This window comes from Cimex lectularius, unplaced genomic scaffold (genome assembly GCF_000648675.2).
Source record: "Cimex lectularius strain Harlan isolate CLEC.00 unplaced genomic scaffold, Clec_2.1 scaffold180, whole genome shotgun sequence".
Classification (NCBI taxonomy): Eukaryota; Metazoa; Arthropoda; class Insecta; order Hemiptera; family Cimicidae; genus Cimex; species Cimex lectularius.
The window spans coordinates 569,823-585,773 of record NW_019394226.1 but is presented as its reverse complement, the minus strand read 5'-3'; the positions used below and the strand labels follow the sequence as shown (position 1 = coordinate 585,773).

General features: G+C 35.4%; 1 protein-coding gene across 1 annotated transcript; it reads left to right on the top strand.

Annotated features, from left to right (window-relative positions):
- Positions 1 to 1,854: 1,854 nt before the first annotated feature.
- Positions 1,855 to 6,127, top strand: LOC106668201. Its single transcript, XM_014396733.2, has 2 exons — positions 1,855 to 1,964; positions 5,341 to 6,127. The coding sequence occupies exons 1-2, from the start codon at positions 1,917 to 1,919 to the stop codon at positions 6,007 to 6,009; spliced, it is 717 nt and encodes a 238-aa protein (XP_014252219.1). The 5' UTR covers positions 1,855 to 1,916; the 3' UTR covers positions 6,010 to 6,127.
- Positions 6,128 to 15,951: the final 9,824 nt, after the last annotated feature.

Below are 15,951 nucleotides of genomic sequence, written 5' to 3'. Positions count from 1 at the left end.
TTGTCAAATAATAACAAAACACCATCTTCTTAACATAAATAGGAAACGTAACTATAAAAATATAAATAATAAAACAATTTCTCTTAACAGGTACTTATATATATCACGTAGGTGATGACTAGCTTTCCTTTTTGGGAGGTGATATACACCCTGCCACAACGGATTTACCTCCTTTTTCACAGCCTGTTTTTTTTAAATAAATAATAGTATACATAAATAATATTGTTTATATTTTCTTTTCATTAATTAAAATCTAATGCGATTTGCTCTGATTTCTTGGGGGAGAGGGTTTGTCTTGTTCTAAAACTTAGATCATAGATTGGGAACACTAGATCATAGTTTTTACAAACCATTTTTTAAATTTAAACACTACTTTTCTTTCCAATAGTCGTTTTAATTTTTTGATGTATCTGATATATATGTTATGGGTTGGTAAAATTTTTGCCCTCTGAAGATTTTTTTTTTTGTTCCACTCGTTCTACTATTCATTGAACCTTGTTTTTATTTTCCTAATTGAAGACAATATCACTGTTTTATTGTCCTATCAATCAAATTGCCTTTAAATAAAAAATTTTTATAGTAAACAAAAAATTATACTTTTGGAAGTGATAAAATTATCTCGGACATGTTCAGCTCCTCTTGATTTTATCCAAAATCTTTTGCCTTATGATCTTGCATATTAGCCATGGTACGAATTTTTGTGTGTTCAAATTGGGGGTTATCGGGAAAAAAGGGCCAGAGGCGACGGTGGGAATCGAACCCACGACCGCGGCGTGAGAGTCTCTCATGCTAGCCACTCGGCTACCGCGGTCCTTTTATTTTCCTTATGGAAGACAATATCACACGTTTTATTACACATGTTTTATCGCCCTATCAATCAAATTGTATGCAATATTAATTTTCATTTTGAATGAATGACTGGATGAATAGTGTAAAACCCTATTTATTTTCCTATGTCCTCCTAAACTATTTTCTGACTACAATCCTAACCTTAAGTTAACTATTAGAAAAACTGGTCGATGGCGTAGATGATCATATTAATAAGAATGTTCAAAATAAGTAATTCTGTATTTTCTAAATATATAGACTGAAGAGGAGAGATTGGTGCTCCCGAAATTGATTTCTTTTATAAATGGATTTTATGGTTGTGAGTGCCTTAAAAAAGCCCTTAAAAAAACAAATTAAAATAAATCAACAATCAGGAATAAAGAAGAGGAGAATAAAAGGATTAGGATTCAGGCGGATTTCCACCGTCGTGGACTTTTCTCGGGCTTAAAATCCACGTCACATTAGGCACAACGTCGTCATCACAACGAGCCCGTCCGCTTTAATTAAAACAGGCCGGAAAGCCGATAACGCGCCGGATATCGGCGGAGGTACAGACCGGCAGATTAATTGAGACGTCGCAACTAGAATTTGAACCGATTAAATCTAGATTTACAACGTTATCCGGATGGGACACTGACAGCGGACGATCATTGAGCATAATTTATTGTGTAACGTTGGTAATAAAGGCTAATTTATTATATAGCAAAATGTGGTCACTTGTATACCGATAGATACACTCGATCTTTCGCGAATTCATAACTCATTCATTCACTTTCTACCGTAATATATTATTTATCTACACGACGAAAGGATATTTCCCATCCTCATCGATAATTTAGTCATCTCTCATATTCACACTCAATGATGTCACTTTTCGTTTCCAATGACACCTGTCTCATTATACGTGCTGATTAAATTGAAGTTTTTGTAGGATCTATCCTCAAATGCAAAACTTTGTAGTACAATGGAGAAGTCAGTAGAGTTTCATTTTCCATTTTTTAACCGACATGACTAAATGATAATTTAATCTCTAAAGATAAGTTACATTATCAATGAAAGAATACATTTTCAGTTTATTCCGTTGAGAAATGTCATCGAGTATGGTGCTCTCACTGATCTTTCTGCTGTTTCTACAGGTATTGGTTATTTTCATTGTTAAATTTAAAAAAACACATCGATTTTAAATAAATTATACTAAAAATGAATATTTGTCTTTGAAACTCTGTTGATGTAAAATCGTAGAAAAACATACGTATACATGAAGAGGCCACAATGTTCACAAAATTGCCTTTATAGAAATACTAACAAGAGGCTAAGGATGTACGAATATTGATTCAAATTGAATGAATTTTGGTAATAATAGGCCAAAAAATATTAAACACCTTAGTAGCTGAAATTTTTTTTAAAAATTACTTACCTAATTTTTTAAATGGGGTATTCTGGTTTCCAAAATCTATTTACATAGTCGAAAAGCTGAAATGTTCATCATTCTAATGATAGAAAGCAAAACTAATGGAAATGAATTTAAAAAAAAGTAAGTGAAAAAATAGACACCGGAGAAATAAAAGTTTTTTACTGCAAATAAAATTATTTTGAGCCCGCTTTAAAGCCTTTAAATACAAATTTTTATAGCAAACAAAAAATAATATTTTTGGAACTGATAAAATTACGTTGGAACTAAATGAAAATGCTCCTCTTGATTTTATCCAAATTCAATTTTTTTACAACTAATGGCAAACGAAATTTCTTTTCATACAGACTTCGTCAATAATATTATGCTTTTCATTACAAGTGGGAAAAATAAAAATGGAGTTAACAAAAGTTCCAAAAAACGTTAAAAGTATAAGCAAGGGTAAAGCCAAAGGTATTTCTGGGAATGTGATCAATGAACAGTTGCCAGGATATCGGACGATTTTCACCGATGGGTCAAAATCAGAGATAGGCTCAGGGTGTGCCCTGTTTGACCCAACGGCGAACTATGAATGCACCATTAGTGTACCGAATGAATGTAGCGTTTAATCGACAGAAATCGATATATCAGGTGCTCTTTGCTACTTATGCTCAGCAGAGTACAAAAAAATGGTTCTCACAGATTCTCTTAGCTCAATCCAAAAATTAGTACAAAAGAAATTGAAATTTACGGATCATGTAATTTTAGCGATCTTAAAAAATGCCATCATTAAAGACAGCAAAATAGAAAGTCATCGTAGCATGGTTATGGGCAGATGCACGTGTGATGTAATGAATGGGCAGATACACTAAGGGAACAATCAGTGAAATCGGCGGCGGTTTTCACTATTTAAATTACATTTCGATCTGATCCCAAAGATTAGAAAATTTGCTTTGCAAAAATGGCAGCTGAAATATCAAGTATTAGAAAAAGACCCATTTTAAAAACAGATTCAACTAAAAGTTTACGTGCAAAACTGGTTCAAAAAGGGCATGTCGGGAAAACTATAATTAGGTTAAGGTGTAACCATGCCGTGTGAAAACAATGTAAAGCAAAAGTAGGTTTGAGCCAAACATCAAGCTGCGGGTACTGCAAAGGGGAATAATCGATTGAGCATAATAATACGATGAATTGCGTAAAGTACAGAGATGAAAGAAAAGGATTGTTTGATGGTCTAGAGAAAATTATGGAGACCATTTGACTACAGGATAATTATATGTGCAGGGAATGGTAAGGTGTATCAGCTGTTTCTTAAATATTTAAATAAAATCAATCATAATGTACAGAGAATATTAGCAAAGAGATAGGGTTATGGGGGGGTGGCGTGGGCATCGCGATGGACCGCTGGTCTAGGCACCTACTTGATTTCCTTGACTGTCCGATGATTTAGGATGTGTTTTTTATTACGGAAGGTGAGAATAGCATGGCACACATGCACATCCTTCGAAGTCAGTCAGCTCCCTTCAGCAGAACAGAAAGAATATGTTAAGAAACATGGGGAGATGCTTTGGCTTTTATCAAGGGGTTGCATACCAGTTGTGTGGGGGGGGGAGTCCACCGTTCGCAACGACGTAACTACCACTCGTTTAAGGCTTTAACGCCAATACCAAAAAAATCTGATTTATAGATAGAATCGTTTCAAATTTATAATTATTTGTGTAATCTGAAAAAAATAGCAATTTTTAGGAGGAATTTTTTAGGGAATGGTTATTCGGAGATCGTGAGACGCGGTCTGGTGTGACGTAGGTTTTAGAAAAACATTTTCCTTATCGTGCCAAGGTTTCGATCTTTATTGAGATTATCTTGAGGGCTCAAAGTGTTTGTTTTCATCGTGATTGTGTCATTCTTGTGTGTCGTGTTGAGAGTGTTGGGCACTCCTCCGAATAATGATTGATTAACGGTCACTAAACACCACACATTTTTAACGAATCTTTTTAAATTTACACAATAACTGGTATTTTGGTGTTTCTTCGGTGTTCAAAAATCGAATTTTTTTTCTCGAGAAAATAGGATCTTGATCTACTTTTCTCGTTAGGGCACTAGGTCGTTGAATTCGCCAGCTCTATAGCATGCCATTGTAATACACAATTAGTGATCGAAGAAGGTGAAATATTTTTTATCGATAAAAAATTTCGATATTCGGATTTTGCTCTTTTAAAAACTCTTGAATACAAATTTAAAAAAAATACTGTTTTTTCCTCGAAATTTTTGCCTTACAAATAAATTAAACGGCTGCACATATCAAATGAAAAATTTAAGAGGCATTAGAACTTTATCAACTATTATAGCAGCACAAATGTAATCTTAAATAAATTAGAAAATAAAAAGTTTTGAGGGTTTTTGTAATTTCAACCTCATTTTTCTTACTTAAAATGACAGAAAATCTATACTTTATTGTTGTAGCATGAAAAAACACATATTTTGCTTTCCAACGTTTTAAAAATGTATCAATTTGGATAAAACCCAAAATATCTATGAATTTTCAAATGAAACGTCATATCACCAGAAGAAAAACTAACCTGCCGTACCCAAAAATAGCCATTTTTTGTTTGTCGTAAAATTTCGTATTTACTGGGATTGACGAATGCTTACAATGATTAGGAATCAAATTATAAAAATTACATAGTTTACCAAATGCGTTGTTTTATAGACCCAATTTCATTTAATAGGTCTTCCACTTGATCTGTTTTCCTTAGGTATAAAAGCAAAACGAGACATGTAATAACATTCCTTGTACAATAAGAAAAAATATTTTAATAACTATGCAAATGATTTAAAATATTTTTCTCCACCACTTATGGCTTATTGGAACGTATGCTCGGACTCTTATGTAAATAATATTGTACGACCTAGTATCACCAAGAAAAGTTAGTATTGCCACTATCGCCTCTCCCTGTAAATCGAAATAATATCTAGTAATATTTTAAATAAATTTTAAAAGAAATAATAATAAAAACTTAAACGGTTTTTTAATTGTAAAAATAGCGCTTCAGTTAGCTTTTAAAAATAAAATTGTCTTTAAACATATCAAAATTACTAATGATAAAAAATACATTTTTCAGCAATGTACCTGTTTTACAACTGCAGAAAATACAAATTTAGAAGTGAACAACGATCAGATTGAATCTACCGAAGCAGCTTTCCTGAAAATGAATCAATTTATGGAATCGGTGAACAAGTTTCAACAAGATTGGGTTTACGTACAATCAACAATAGACGAGGTTATAATGAATATTAAAAGGATCAATAAACAACATGTGACCTTGAAAACTCCTGAAAACGAGGTGGACCACGATAGCATGGTTCATAGTGATTATTATGACTATGATGCACGTCGGTCAAAAATTGTACATCAGAAACCAGCTGGTGACATCCTGGCATCTCCTGTAGAAAACTATTTCGGCAATATCATGAATGAAATAAAAATGTTTGAGAAAGAAATAAATTTCCTAAGACCCCTGTTGGAATTACAACTGAATTCCTGCAAAGACTGTAAAAAAGTGATTCAATGGGCCAATATAGCTATTCTCTCGGCTGAGGAATATTTGTCTCAATTGATCGACAAGCAAAAAACCGGCTATCAGCTTATTAAGAAAGTGCACAAAAAATGCAGTAAGTACTACTCGCAAAGAGTAGAAATAGAAGAACAAAAGTTAAAGAATGGCTTGTGTTCTAACACCGATGACCTCTCTAAGTTCTTATGCGAAAACTATGATCTAGAAGATAAATGAAAAAAATCAGACGAAAATGCGTATTACATGATAAGAAGATTTACATCACTATTTTTAAAGAACTAAATTTCCTATTATAACCATAAATTAGCGTAAATAAAATGTATGCATTATCTAATGATTTTTTACTATATGTAACACGTATATCATAACATACTAATGTAACATCCAAATTGTATATTATACAACCACCAATTCGTTGAAAATAAAATTATACTAAATGTATTGATTTATCCTCGAATCGAACTTATTACTTCTGTGACTTGCTGACAATATTGACAAGAGACGAGAACTCGGCTGCCCCGTGTGATATGCCTTATCCGCCCTGTCGCCGATGTTAACCTCTCGGGTTGAGGTGTGGGTCAGAGTCTTACTCATTCTTGACTGGTGGAGTATTATACATTCTTCTATTACTCACATATGTAACTAATCTGATTGACGACCAATGGAGCACTCAATATTCCTCCATCGGTCCTTTGACACTACACATTCACGCTAATAAATAAGTGATTGAAACAGCAAGGCGCGGTGAGGTGAGATGTATGCCAGAAAAACAATTTTCCATTTAATTTCTGACGTTTCGACTAATTTGTGGATACTTTTTCTCAATTGTAAATAAGGGCTCCATTTTCATGCCAAATTAAAATGTTCTGCATCGTAGAAAATTTTTGTTTTTATGTTACCATTAATGAAATTAATATACGAAACACAATATTTTAAAAAAATCTCAATCTAAATAACGATTTTTATGCTGATTTGAATTGCCACTAAAATTAGCTTTTGGAAAAAGCTTGAATAACCCTATTAAGTCAATTAATTAAGATTTCCCTTGTTTACTTATAATGAACACGTTGTTGGAAAAAACTTTTCTGACAGTGAGAACAAATAATTCCATAAAAAAAACCCTGGTTGGAACACGGGTCTCCACCAATTTTTGTAAGTTTTAAGAACAAAACCTGCACACAAAATATTTGATACTAGAATACATTTACCTCCTACTACACAAAATAAAAAAAAAATTAGCGCTCAGAAATTTTCCGATTCACAGTCGGCTCTTGGAAAATCTACAAAACTTAGAAAGTTGTATATAGGCATTAATCTCAACAGAGGAAAAATTACAATTAATTAATAATAAATGATAATAATAAATAATTAATAATAAAAATATTATACATATTTAACTAATCATAATAATTTGTTAAAGAAAGAACCTAACAATATTTGAAATAAATATTAATTTTAACTAGACCTAGCTAAGTCATATAAGCCATCGGGGTGTCGATGTTTTCGAAAAACGCCTCATTGTAAGTATGGTTTGAATGCAGCTGGATTGGAACTCGGAACCTTTAGCTTACAGTGATAAACGCTGTCACGACTAAACCTTTGCTGCCACCGATGACCCTTACAGCATTAATAATGGGTTATATTTTTATAGAGTGCTACCTAACCTTTTACACTCTTTAGTTTAAAAATAAAGAAAATCATTTCAATTTCATCTTTTCAAGAGACACTTTTTGTAGCTAATTAGTTTTTAAATCGTTTTCTTTGACAATCATTTTTCACTCTTAAAAGTCTTTAAGTCGAGAAAGCCCGATGCTCTTGGCCAACGACGGACGAAGCTTCCGTTACATAGTCCAAGTCGTGGGTGTGCCGCGCTCTATTATCCATGATGGTCTACAGAGGTTTGGAACCACCAGAAGTCTCCATCGAAATAAAGGTAGTGGTCGTCTACATGTACGACGGCGAAATCTTTTTACTGCTCTCACCGCACCACTGAACGGACATTTAACTTCCATGATAAGTAGTCCACTCCAAACGTAATACAAGGTAAGATGTAAAACAATCATCAGAATGCCTCGTGAGAATAGCCTTCTCTCTAGACGTCTAGTACTTTTAAGGTATCGAGTAGGGCTATTCGCAAATATAGTAGTTATAGTATGTAAGAATTACCGCAATGAAGGTCTACTGACATGAATCTCATAGAACACTTATGGGATGTGATGAAGAGACGGTTCAGACATCGTTCGCCACCTCCAACAAGCGTAGCTTAAAACCGCATATGTCGAAGAATGGGATTTGTTTCACAAGACGAAATCCGATCGCTTATCTACTCGGCCGAACAGAACAAATACCATTTTTAAAATTTTGATATTTTTGACAAACTGTGCGTGGAAACTTCATGCTGAATGGCGTAGCCATAGTTTTTAAAGATTTTGGAAACTTGTTTATTGATTGACATTTATTTGATTTGTTTTTATAACAATAAAATAATTACATTTATTAGGTTTTGTGGTCCTATTGACCAAATAAATTCTTTTCAATTAATTAATCTTTAATTAAGGTTTTGTTTGAAAGAAAAAGTCAGTGTCACGAGCGGAATTCGGACCAACGACATTCGGCTAGATACGCCGCTACTCTACCACTTGAGTTATCGTGATTTTGATCCAAACCAAAACCTTAATTAAAGATTAATTAATTGAAAAGAATTTATTTGGTCAATCGGACCACAAAACCTAATAAATGTAATAAGCAAAATGAACTACACTTCACTAAAACTCTCCATGGCCATTTCATTTGTCGCCGAGAATCAAACAGATTACACGACATTTGAAAAATGGCAAAAAGGAAGGAAATTTCGAGAGGTGGGTTGAGATGGGAAGTTCCTAGGATCGAATTCACGATATCTCAAGTGGTAGAGCAGCGGCGTATTTAGCCGGAAGTCGTGGGTTCGAATCCCGCTCGTGACACTGACTTTTTTATCTCAACCAAGACCTTACATAGTAAGAATAATTTTTACCGTTTACACTATTAACCAGTGTCATCATCAGGGTATAAGCATGGAAAAAGTCGCAGGGATACCCCTCCGGAGAAGCATAAACCCCGTCTAATAGATAAGAACAGTGATGGTCGGTTTAATCGAAATGTTCAATAACTACCAACTTATAAATTCGTTATGTTTTGGCCGTTTCCGATTGAATTGAAAAGACTATTATGTTAAATTTAAATAGAACTTAAAATATTTGTGAGAATTACTTACGAAAAAGGATGTATCTGGTAAGAAAATGTTTTTTATTGTACAAGCATATATTTTTTTATTATTACTCTAATTTCTTTTACAATGCAATAGAAATTTAACATGTAATGAAACACAAATTTAAATTAATACCACGGGGTTTTCATTTCTTTTTTTCACTACATTGCATCTCCACAATAATTGATGCGTTTTATGAAGGAAACGAGTTTTCATAGCATAAAACAAGTGGAAAATAAAGTGAGTGGCACAAGCGTTAATTTTATTTATTGAATATTAACAATCATTTTATATGCGTTTCTATAACACAAGTGTCAGGTGTGACAATCTGATATTGGCAGCCCTATGGAATACAGTAAATTTACTAATTTCGTGGTCCGCTTGACCAATTAATATATTACAATTAATAAAGGTTTTTAGTTGAGATAAAAAAGTCAATGGCACGAGAGGGATTCGAACCCACAACCTTCGGCTTGATACGCCGCTGCTCTACCACTTGAGCTATTGTGACCTCGATCCACTCGGACACTAACTTCTCATCTGAACCCCACCTTTTGAATTTTCCCTCTTTTTTGCCATTTTTCAAATATCGTGTTATCGGATTGGATTCTCGGCGATAAATGAAATGGCCACGGAGAGCAGCGGCGTATCTAGTCGAAGATCGTCGGTTCGAATCCCGCTCGTGCGGTTGACTTTTTTTATCTCAACTAAAACCTTAATTAATTGTAATTGAATAAGTTTTGAAAATTTTTGCACAAAAAGTTTTAGACAGATTAAAGAAATTGAAAATTCTGTCATTTATACTATACTATCTCTTGATGTCCTTCTGTCATAGTGTGTTGATCGCAGATCTTTAAATTTTTTTTATTAAAAATATTTCATTTATAATTTTATCGTATTGACCTGGGTTTGGAGGCCAATTTGCCAAGAGTTTATTATGAAAGGTGTTTCCGATTTTGAATGGAAGGTTGTTAACTCAGATTAAATGTGGATTCGGCTCGGACGGTCCCGGAGGGTTTTGGGGCCGTTACCATTGTCATTACACCCGGATTGCAAACAACCGACAAAACCGATTACACCCCGAACGGCCTGAGGATCCGATAATTAGTGGGTACAAGCCTTTTCCAAACAGGCCAGTAGGTAAATTAATGTTTTAGGAATTGTTTCAATTTCAATAATTGAACTTGTAACAACATATATATTGGCCGAGGCATATTGGATATTACAAAGGTTCGGCACTCGATCCCTGTTTCACGTTCGTCACATAGTTCGATACACTTTACCGCGGATTCGCGGAATTTTCAACTCGTTATCAATTAATATCAAGTATCAAAGTAAAGCAGTGACCTGTGAAATCGACGTTTTGGAAAATATAAAATCGGTTATTTGCCTCTCATATCAAACAAACCCGATCTCTTATCTCCTTAATGTGTGGTGATTAGTGACCGTTAATCGATATTTATTTAGAAATCCTGAGATGCGGTCTGGTGTGATGTAGTTTTCAGAAAAACATTTTCTTTATCCTGCCAACGTTTCGATCTTTATTGAGATCATCTTCAGGGCCTGGGATTTACAAAAATTGTTTACATATTACAATTACATTTTGGATGTGGAAAAGTGAATTTATACAATGCAAAATATATTTTTTATATATTAAGTCAAAGTATTTCTATTCATCAAAGTGTGTGTCTTCTGTGTAATTGTGCCATTCTTGAGTGTCCTGTCGAGAGTGCCAGTGAGATTTTGCTATTTTGTGTTTATATGCGTTGGATTTTGAAGGGGTGGGGAAGGATATCGGTATAGAAAAGACACGACACGGCGAGTAGACGAAAAGACTCTTTGAGTGAGTAGAAATAGTTTGATTGAATATATAAAAAGTATATTTTGCATTGTATAAATTCACTTTCCCACATTCAAAATGTAATTGCGATATGTAAACAATTTTTGTAAATCCCAGGCCCTGAAGATGATCTCAAGAAAGATCGAAACGTTGGCACGATAAAGAATTTTTTTTTCCTGAAACCTACATCACACCAGACCGCATCTCACGATTTCTAAATAAATATGTCCTTAATGTTAATTTTAAAAATATCTTCCATATATATCGTAGTCCAAAAAATATAAACGTGAAAATAATTATAATATAATTGAACGTATGAATGAACTGCATTGTACTGTTACTATGCCTTTCGTTCCTCCAGTCTGCGGCTTCTTACCGCAAGTCCTCGAGCCGGCCAAATGGCATAAAAGCGGACATTATTCAACCTTTAAGTAATGTATTGGTTAAGATAAAGATTAATTAATTGAAAAAGGTTATTTGGTCAATCGGACCACAAAATCTATTGGATTTAAGAAGCAAACAACCCGCACCCCTCAGGCCACGGGTGCATCATTAGGGGGTTCGTATGTACTCCCGGGTGAGTGATCAGTCCCATTTTAGAAATAATTTTTCATTTAATTAAGGTTTTTAGTTGACATAAAAAAGTCAGTGTCACGAGCGGGATTCGAACCCACGACCTTTGGCTAGATACGCCGCTACTCTGCCACTTGAGCTATCGTGACTTCGATCCACTCGGACACCAAAACCGCACTTTTTAACTTTTCCTTCCTTTTTGTCAATTTTCAAATGTCGTGTAATCTATTTGATTCTCGGCGACATATGAAATGGCCACGGATAACTTTAGTGAAGATATACTTCATTTTAACTTATTAAATTCACTAGTTTTCGTGGTCTGCTTGACCAATTATTATCTTTCAATTAATTAAGGATTTTAGTTGAGATAAACGGATCAAAGTCACGATAACTCAAGTGTTAGAGTAGCGGCGTATCTAGCCAAAGGTCCGTGGGTTCGACTCCCTCTCGTGACACTGACTTTTTTATCTCAACCAAAAATAATACTGAACCACGGGAGTAAAGCATCCAAGCGGCTCTATTAATAAAGGTTTGTACTCGTGATGGTCGTGGTTTGCAAACAAATTGAACCTTAGCTAGAGGGTACCTACAACCGGAGCCGGAGATAGAGTTCCTTCTCGATCTCTTCTGAGCTGGTGAAAGGGACGGCTGAAAAGGCCGGAAAGCACAAAACTGCTTTTTTCAAGGCACATGTATGTCCTTTTTATGGCATTTCTGCACTTGCACTACCTCGCTAGCCGTGGGATGTGACAAGTCCATCCTCCTGGTGTTCTCTTTGAGAACACTGGACGTCTGAAAAGTCCCCTCGGGGATAAGTCCGGACGTTCAAGATCCACATGGTTCTCAACACATGAGTAAAGGTGGGAACATCTGAGACCGACTACTGTGAGGTCGTTACTAAGTCCGTAAGTCCGTCGAACGTTAGCTGGTTCGTCCAACCGGAGGGAAAATCCGCCAACTAATCACAATACTTTATAATACCCGAAATTATCTCTATTTGAAATTATTAGAATTGCCTATAATATTAGAAATTCTAGCTTATTAGCGTTAAATACTTGTAAGTACTGAGTGAAAAAAAAATACTATGCCAATAACCTATTAACTGTACCTAACTTCGTTCGTATTATTATAAACTTGAGCCGTAAATTAAAGATTTCTATGAGCTTCATGAATCGTTTATTTGTTGTTTTCAGATTATAAAGTATATTTACTGAATTAAGATAAGGGTATGAATAATTTCATACTGGTTAAGCAGGTTTGGAAGCGTCTAATAGCTAAATGATACGGTAACGACCAATTAGCTTATCGTCGAATATAGGCAATTAATTTGGGCATGAAGTTTCAGCATGGGCGGATGTTGTTCGCAAAAGTGCGATACGCCACGCGCCAGTATTTTAAAAATGGTCCAAGGGCGTAAGGGAGAAAGAGCGAAGGGCTGTGATGAATATTCAGATTAAAAGCAGTGTTTGACGAGCAATTACTGGGCCAGGCGTCGTCGGAGGACACTCTCCAGCATTAATTCCCTCGGCTGTTATTTCGGAGGCCGACAACGGCCGAAGGCCTCTAAATAATCATCTAATATTATTAGTTGTGACAAGCAGTGGTGGCAACAAATTTATTGCGTTGTTGGTTACAGGTAAAGCGGGACACTATTAGAAACAGACAAACTCGTACAATCTTCCAACCTGTAAACCTAATCACAACTGACACCCTGACTAAAACATCAAAAAATAAGATCTAAAACAAGATCGGTAAAGAAGCACGTAGGTACCAAGAAACGTCTTTGTCAACATTCTCCTAGGCGTAAAACTGCAGAAAAATCAAAGGAATTACTTTCTAAACAGGCTTTATGAAATATTGAGAATGTAAAAACAGGTACCACTATTTTGGTGTAGTGTATTATATATTGTACTACTCTATAGGCTGATGAGAAGAATTATACGGATAAAGAAAAACTGAAACTAGTAAATAGAAGTAAAGAGTTATACGATATGTATAAGTTAAATTATACAAGGAGGAGCACAATATTACAACTTTGATGGACGTGGCGTAAATAGATCTTTAGATAAATAAAAAGTAAATCGTAGAATATTGATTATTTGTGCCAGTATTGGATCATAGGTAAGGCTCGGACACAAGTACTTGCTATAACATCAGTTTGGCCTATCTTAAGTTACAGTTAAATAGAGTATTTTATTTATAGCCGACTATAAACAAAAATGATCGTCACAACCAAACAACAGGTTTTCCTGAATGAAACTTCCCTTATTTTTTCAGAGGAAGCGTGTAAGAGACAAAAGAGAGGGAATACGAGAGGGAAAGAGAGAGAGAGAGAGAGAGAGAGAGAGAGAGAGAGAGAGAGAGAGGGGAGAAAGAGAGTGAGACAGACAGACAGACAGAGGAAAGAGAAAAAGGAAGGAAAAAATATTAAAGTAAAACAGACATAGTTAGAGGGTAGAGTTGAAGAGAGAGGTAACTTAGAGAGAAAGGCAATAAAAAAAGGTTAAAGGAAGATAAAACAGAGAGCGGAGAGTAAGTGAATGACTGATAGCTAAAACGAAATAGAGATAAAAAAAGAAAACTACAAGAGGAAGATATATAGTAGAGAGAATAGTTGAGAGAGAGAAAGAGAGGAGAGAGAGAGTGATGGGGGAGGAGAGAGAGTGAGACAGACAGAGGAAAGAGAAAAAGGAAGGAAAAAATATTAAAGTAAAACAGACATAGTTAAAAGGCGAAAGATTTATTCGTTATGAAGGGAGACCAGAATAACAGACATAGTTAGAGGGTGGAGTTGAAGAGAGAGGTAACTTAGAGAGAAAGGCAATAAAAAAGGTTAAAGAAAGGTAAAACAGAGAGCGAGAGAGTAAGTGAATGACTGATAGCTAAAACGAAATAGAGATAAAAAAGAAAACTACAAGAGGAAGATATATAGTAGAGAGAGAGAGAGAGAGAGAGAGAGAGAGAGAGAGAGAGGGAGAGAGGGAGAGAGAGAGAGGGAGAGAGTGATGGGGGGAGGATAAAGCGAGTGAGACAGACAGAGGAAAGAGAAAAAGGAAGGAAAAAATATTAAAGGAAACTGACATAGTTAGAGGGTGGAGTTGAAGAGAGAGGTAACTTAGAGAGAAAGGTAATAAAAAAGGTGAAAGAAAGATAAAACAGAGAGCAAGAGTGTAAGTGAATGAGTGATAGTTAAAACGAAATAGAGACAAAAAAGATAACTACATGTGGAAGAGGGAGGGAAAGAAAGAGAGTTAGAAACGAATGTTGAGAGTGTGGGAATGAGAGTTCGAGAATGACTGAAAGAAAGAGATAGATACCCAGACAAATATATCTGTCGCACAAGCACCCAAAAAAATATGTATAAAGATGGATGGATAGATAATGAAGAGAAGGAATGATATTTTTCAAGTAATTACAGTCTTTATTTGTAACTTTTGGATATAATAGTTGTTGTTATTCTAGTAAACTCTATCTCAGCACTGGAGCTTGTTTTTAACTTAGACATCTGCTTTTCTTTATAATGCGCAATTAGACGTTTCGGATTCAAGCCCGTGACGCAATCTGATCCTTTCAGAGTTGATTCTCTTTTTCAAATCCACTTCCCTCGGAGATCCTTGTCAAACGTTGGGCGAGATAAGATTAGGAGTCCATGAAAGAGCCGCTGAGACAGACGGTGACGCCGCCGAGAGGATCGCTGATCCCGAGGGAAGACCGTCATTTATTTTCGGCCAACTAGGCTTAAGAAGGAACAAAACGGCATGAGACGGATGACTCTAAACGGCGGAGGGAGTACAGAAAATCCTTTCAGAGCTTGTTTTTCCCCCTATCAGGCCTTTTCCGGGTCCCAGTAGGGAATGGCTCATAACTCTAATTGACTCGCAGGTGGGTAGGATTTCTCAACCTATAAGTAATCATTAAAACGAAATTCCTCTCTCTCTTAATATGTGTATCTAGCATAAAAATGTATAACTCTGATATAAAAAAATTCAAGATCTTTAAATACCAGCGACAGTTAGTCTGCATTCCTATAACATTGCACATAACAAAATATCTATATTAAATAAAATAACAATTACGAAAACTTTTCCACAAAAAAATCTAATTATTATATTTTTTAAATGCTAATTTTTGATGATTGGATCAGACGACCAAGGTTGATTATTATTACTCCCTCTTTCTTGTACGGGGTGTCCAGTGGCCCTGCATTCGAACCCGGAACCTTTACCTTACAGTGATAAGCGTCGTGTTACGCCTAAAGGCCAGACCTCAACTGACAGCATCGGGCTCTCACCGCGTGATGGCCGACTGTCTGCCGTCACACGGAGAGCGATTAGGACAATGGAAGTGAGCCGGCTAGTCCCCACATCTTCGCTCCAACGCACCGCGCCGACCCCGCATCGTACCCGTCTAGTTTGGTTTAATATTTGACGGACACGTACCGTGTGGGATGCAGTGTAGTTTATTTTTTTTAAATATTTTTTTAAATATTTCGTTTATC

Coding starts and splice junctions, on each gene's coding strand:
- LOC106668201 (XM_014396733.2), top strand. CDS start 1,917: ATGTCATCGAGTATGGTGCTCTCACTGATCTTTCTGCTGTTTCTACAG. Junction 1,965..5,340: donor TCTTTCTGCTGTTTCTACAG/GTATTGGTTATT, acceptor TACATTTTTCAG/CAATGTACCTGTTTTACAAC.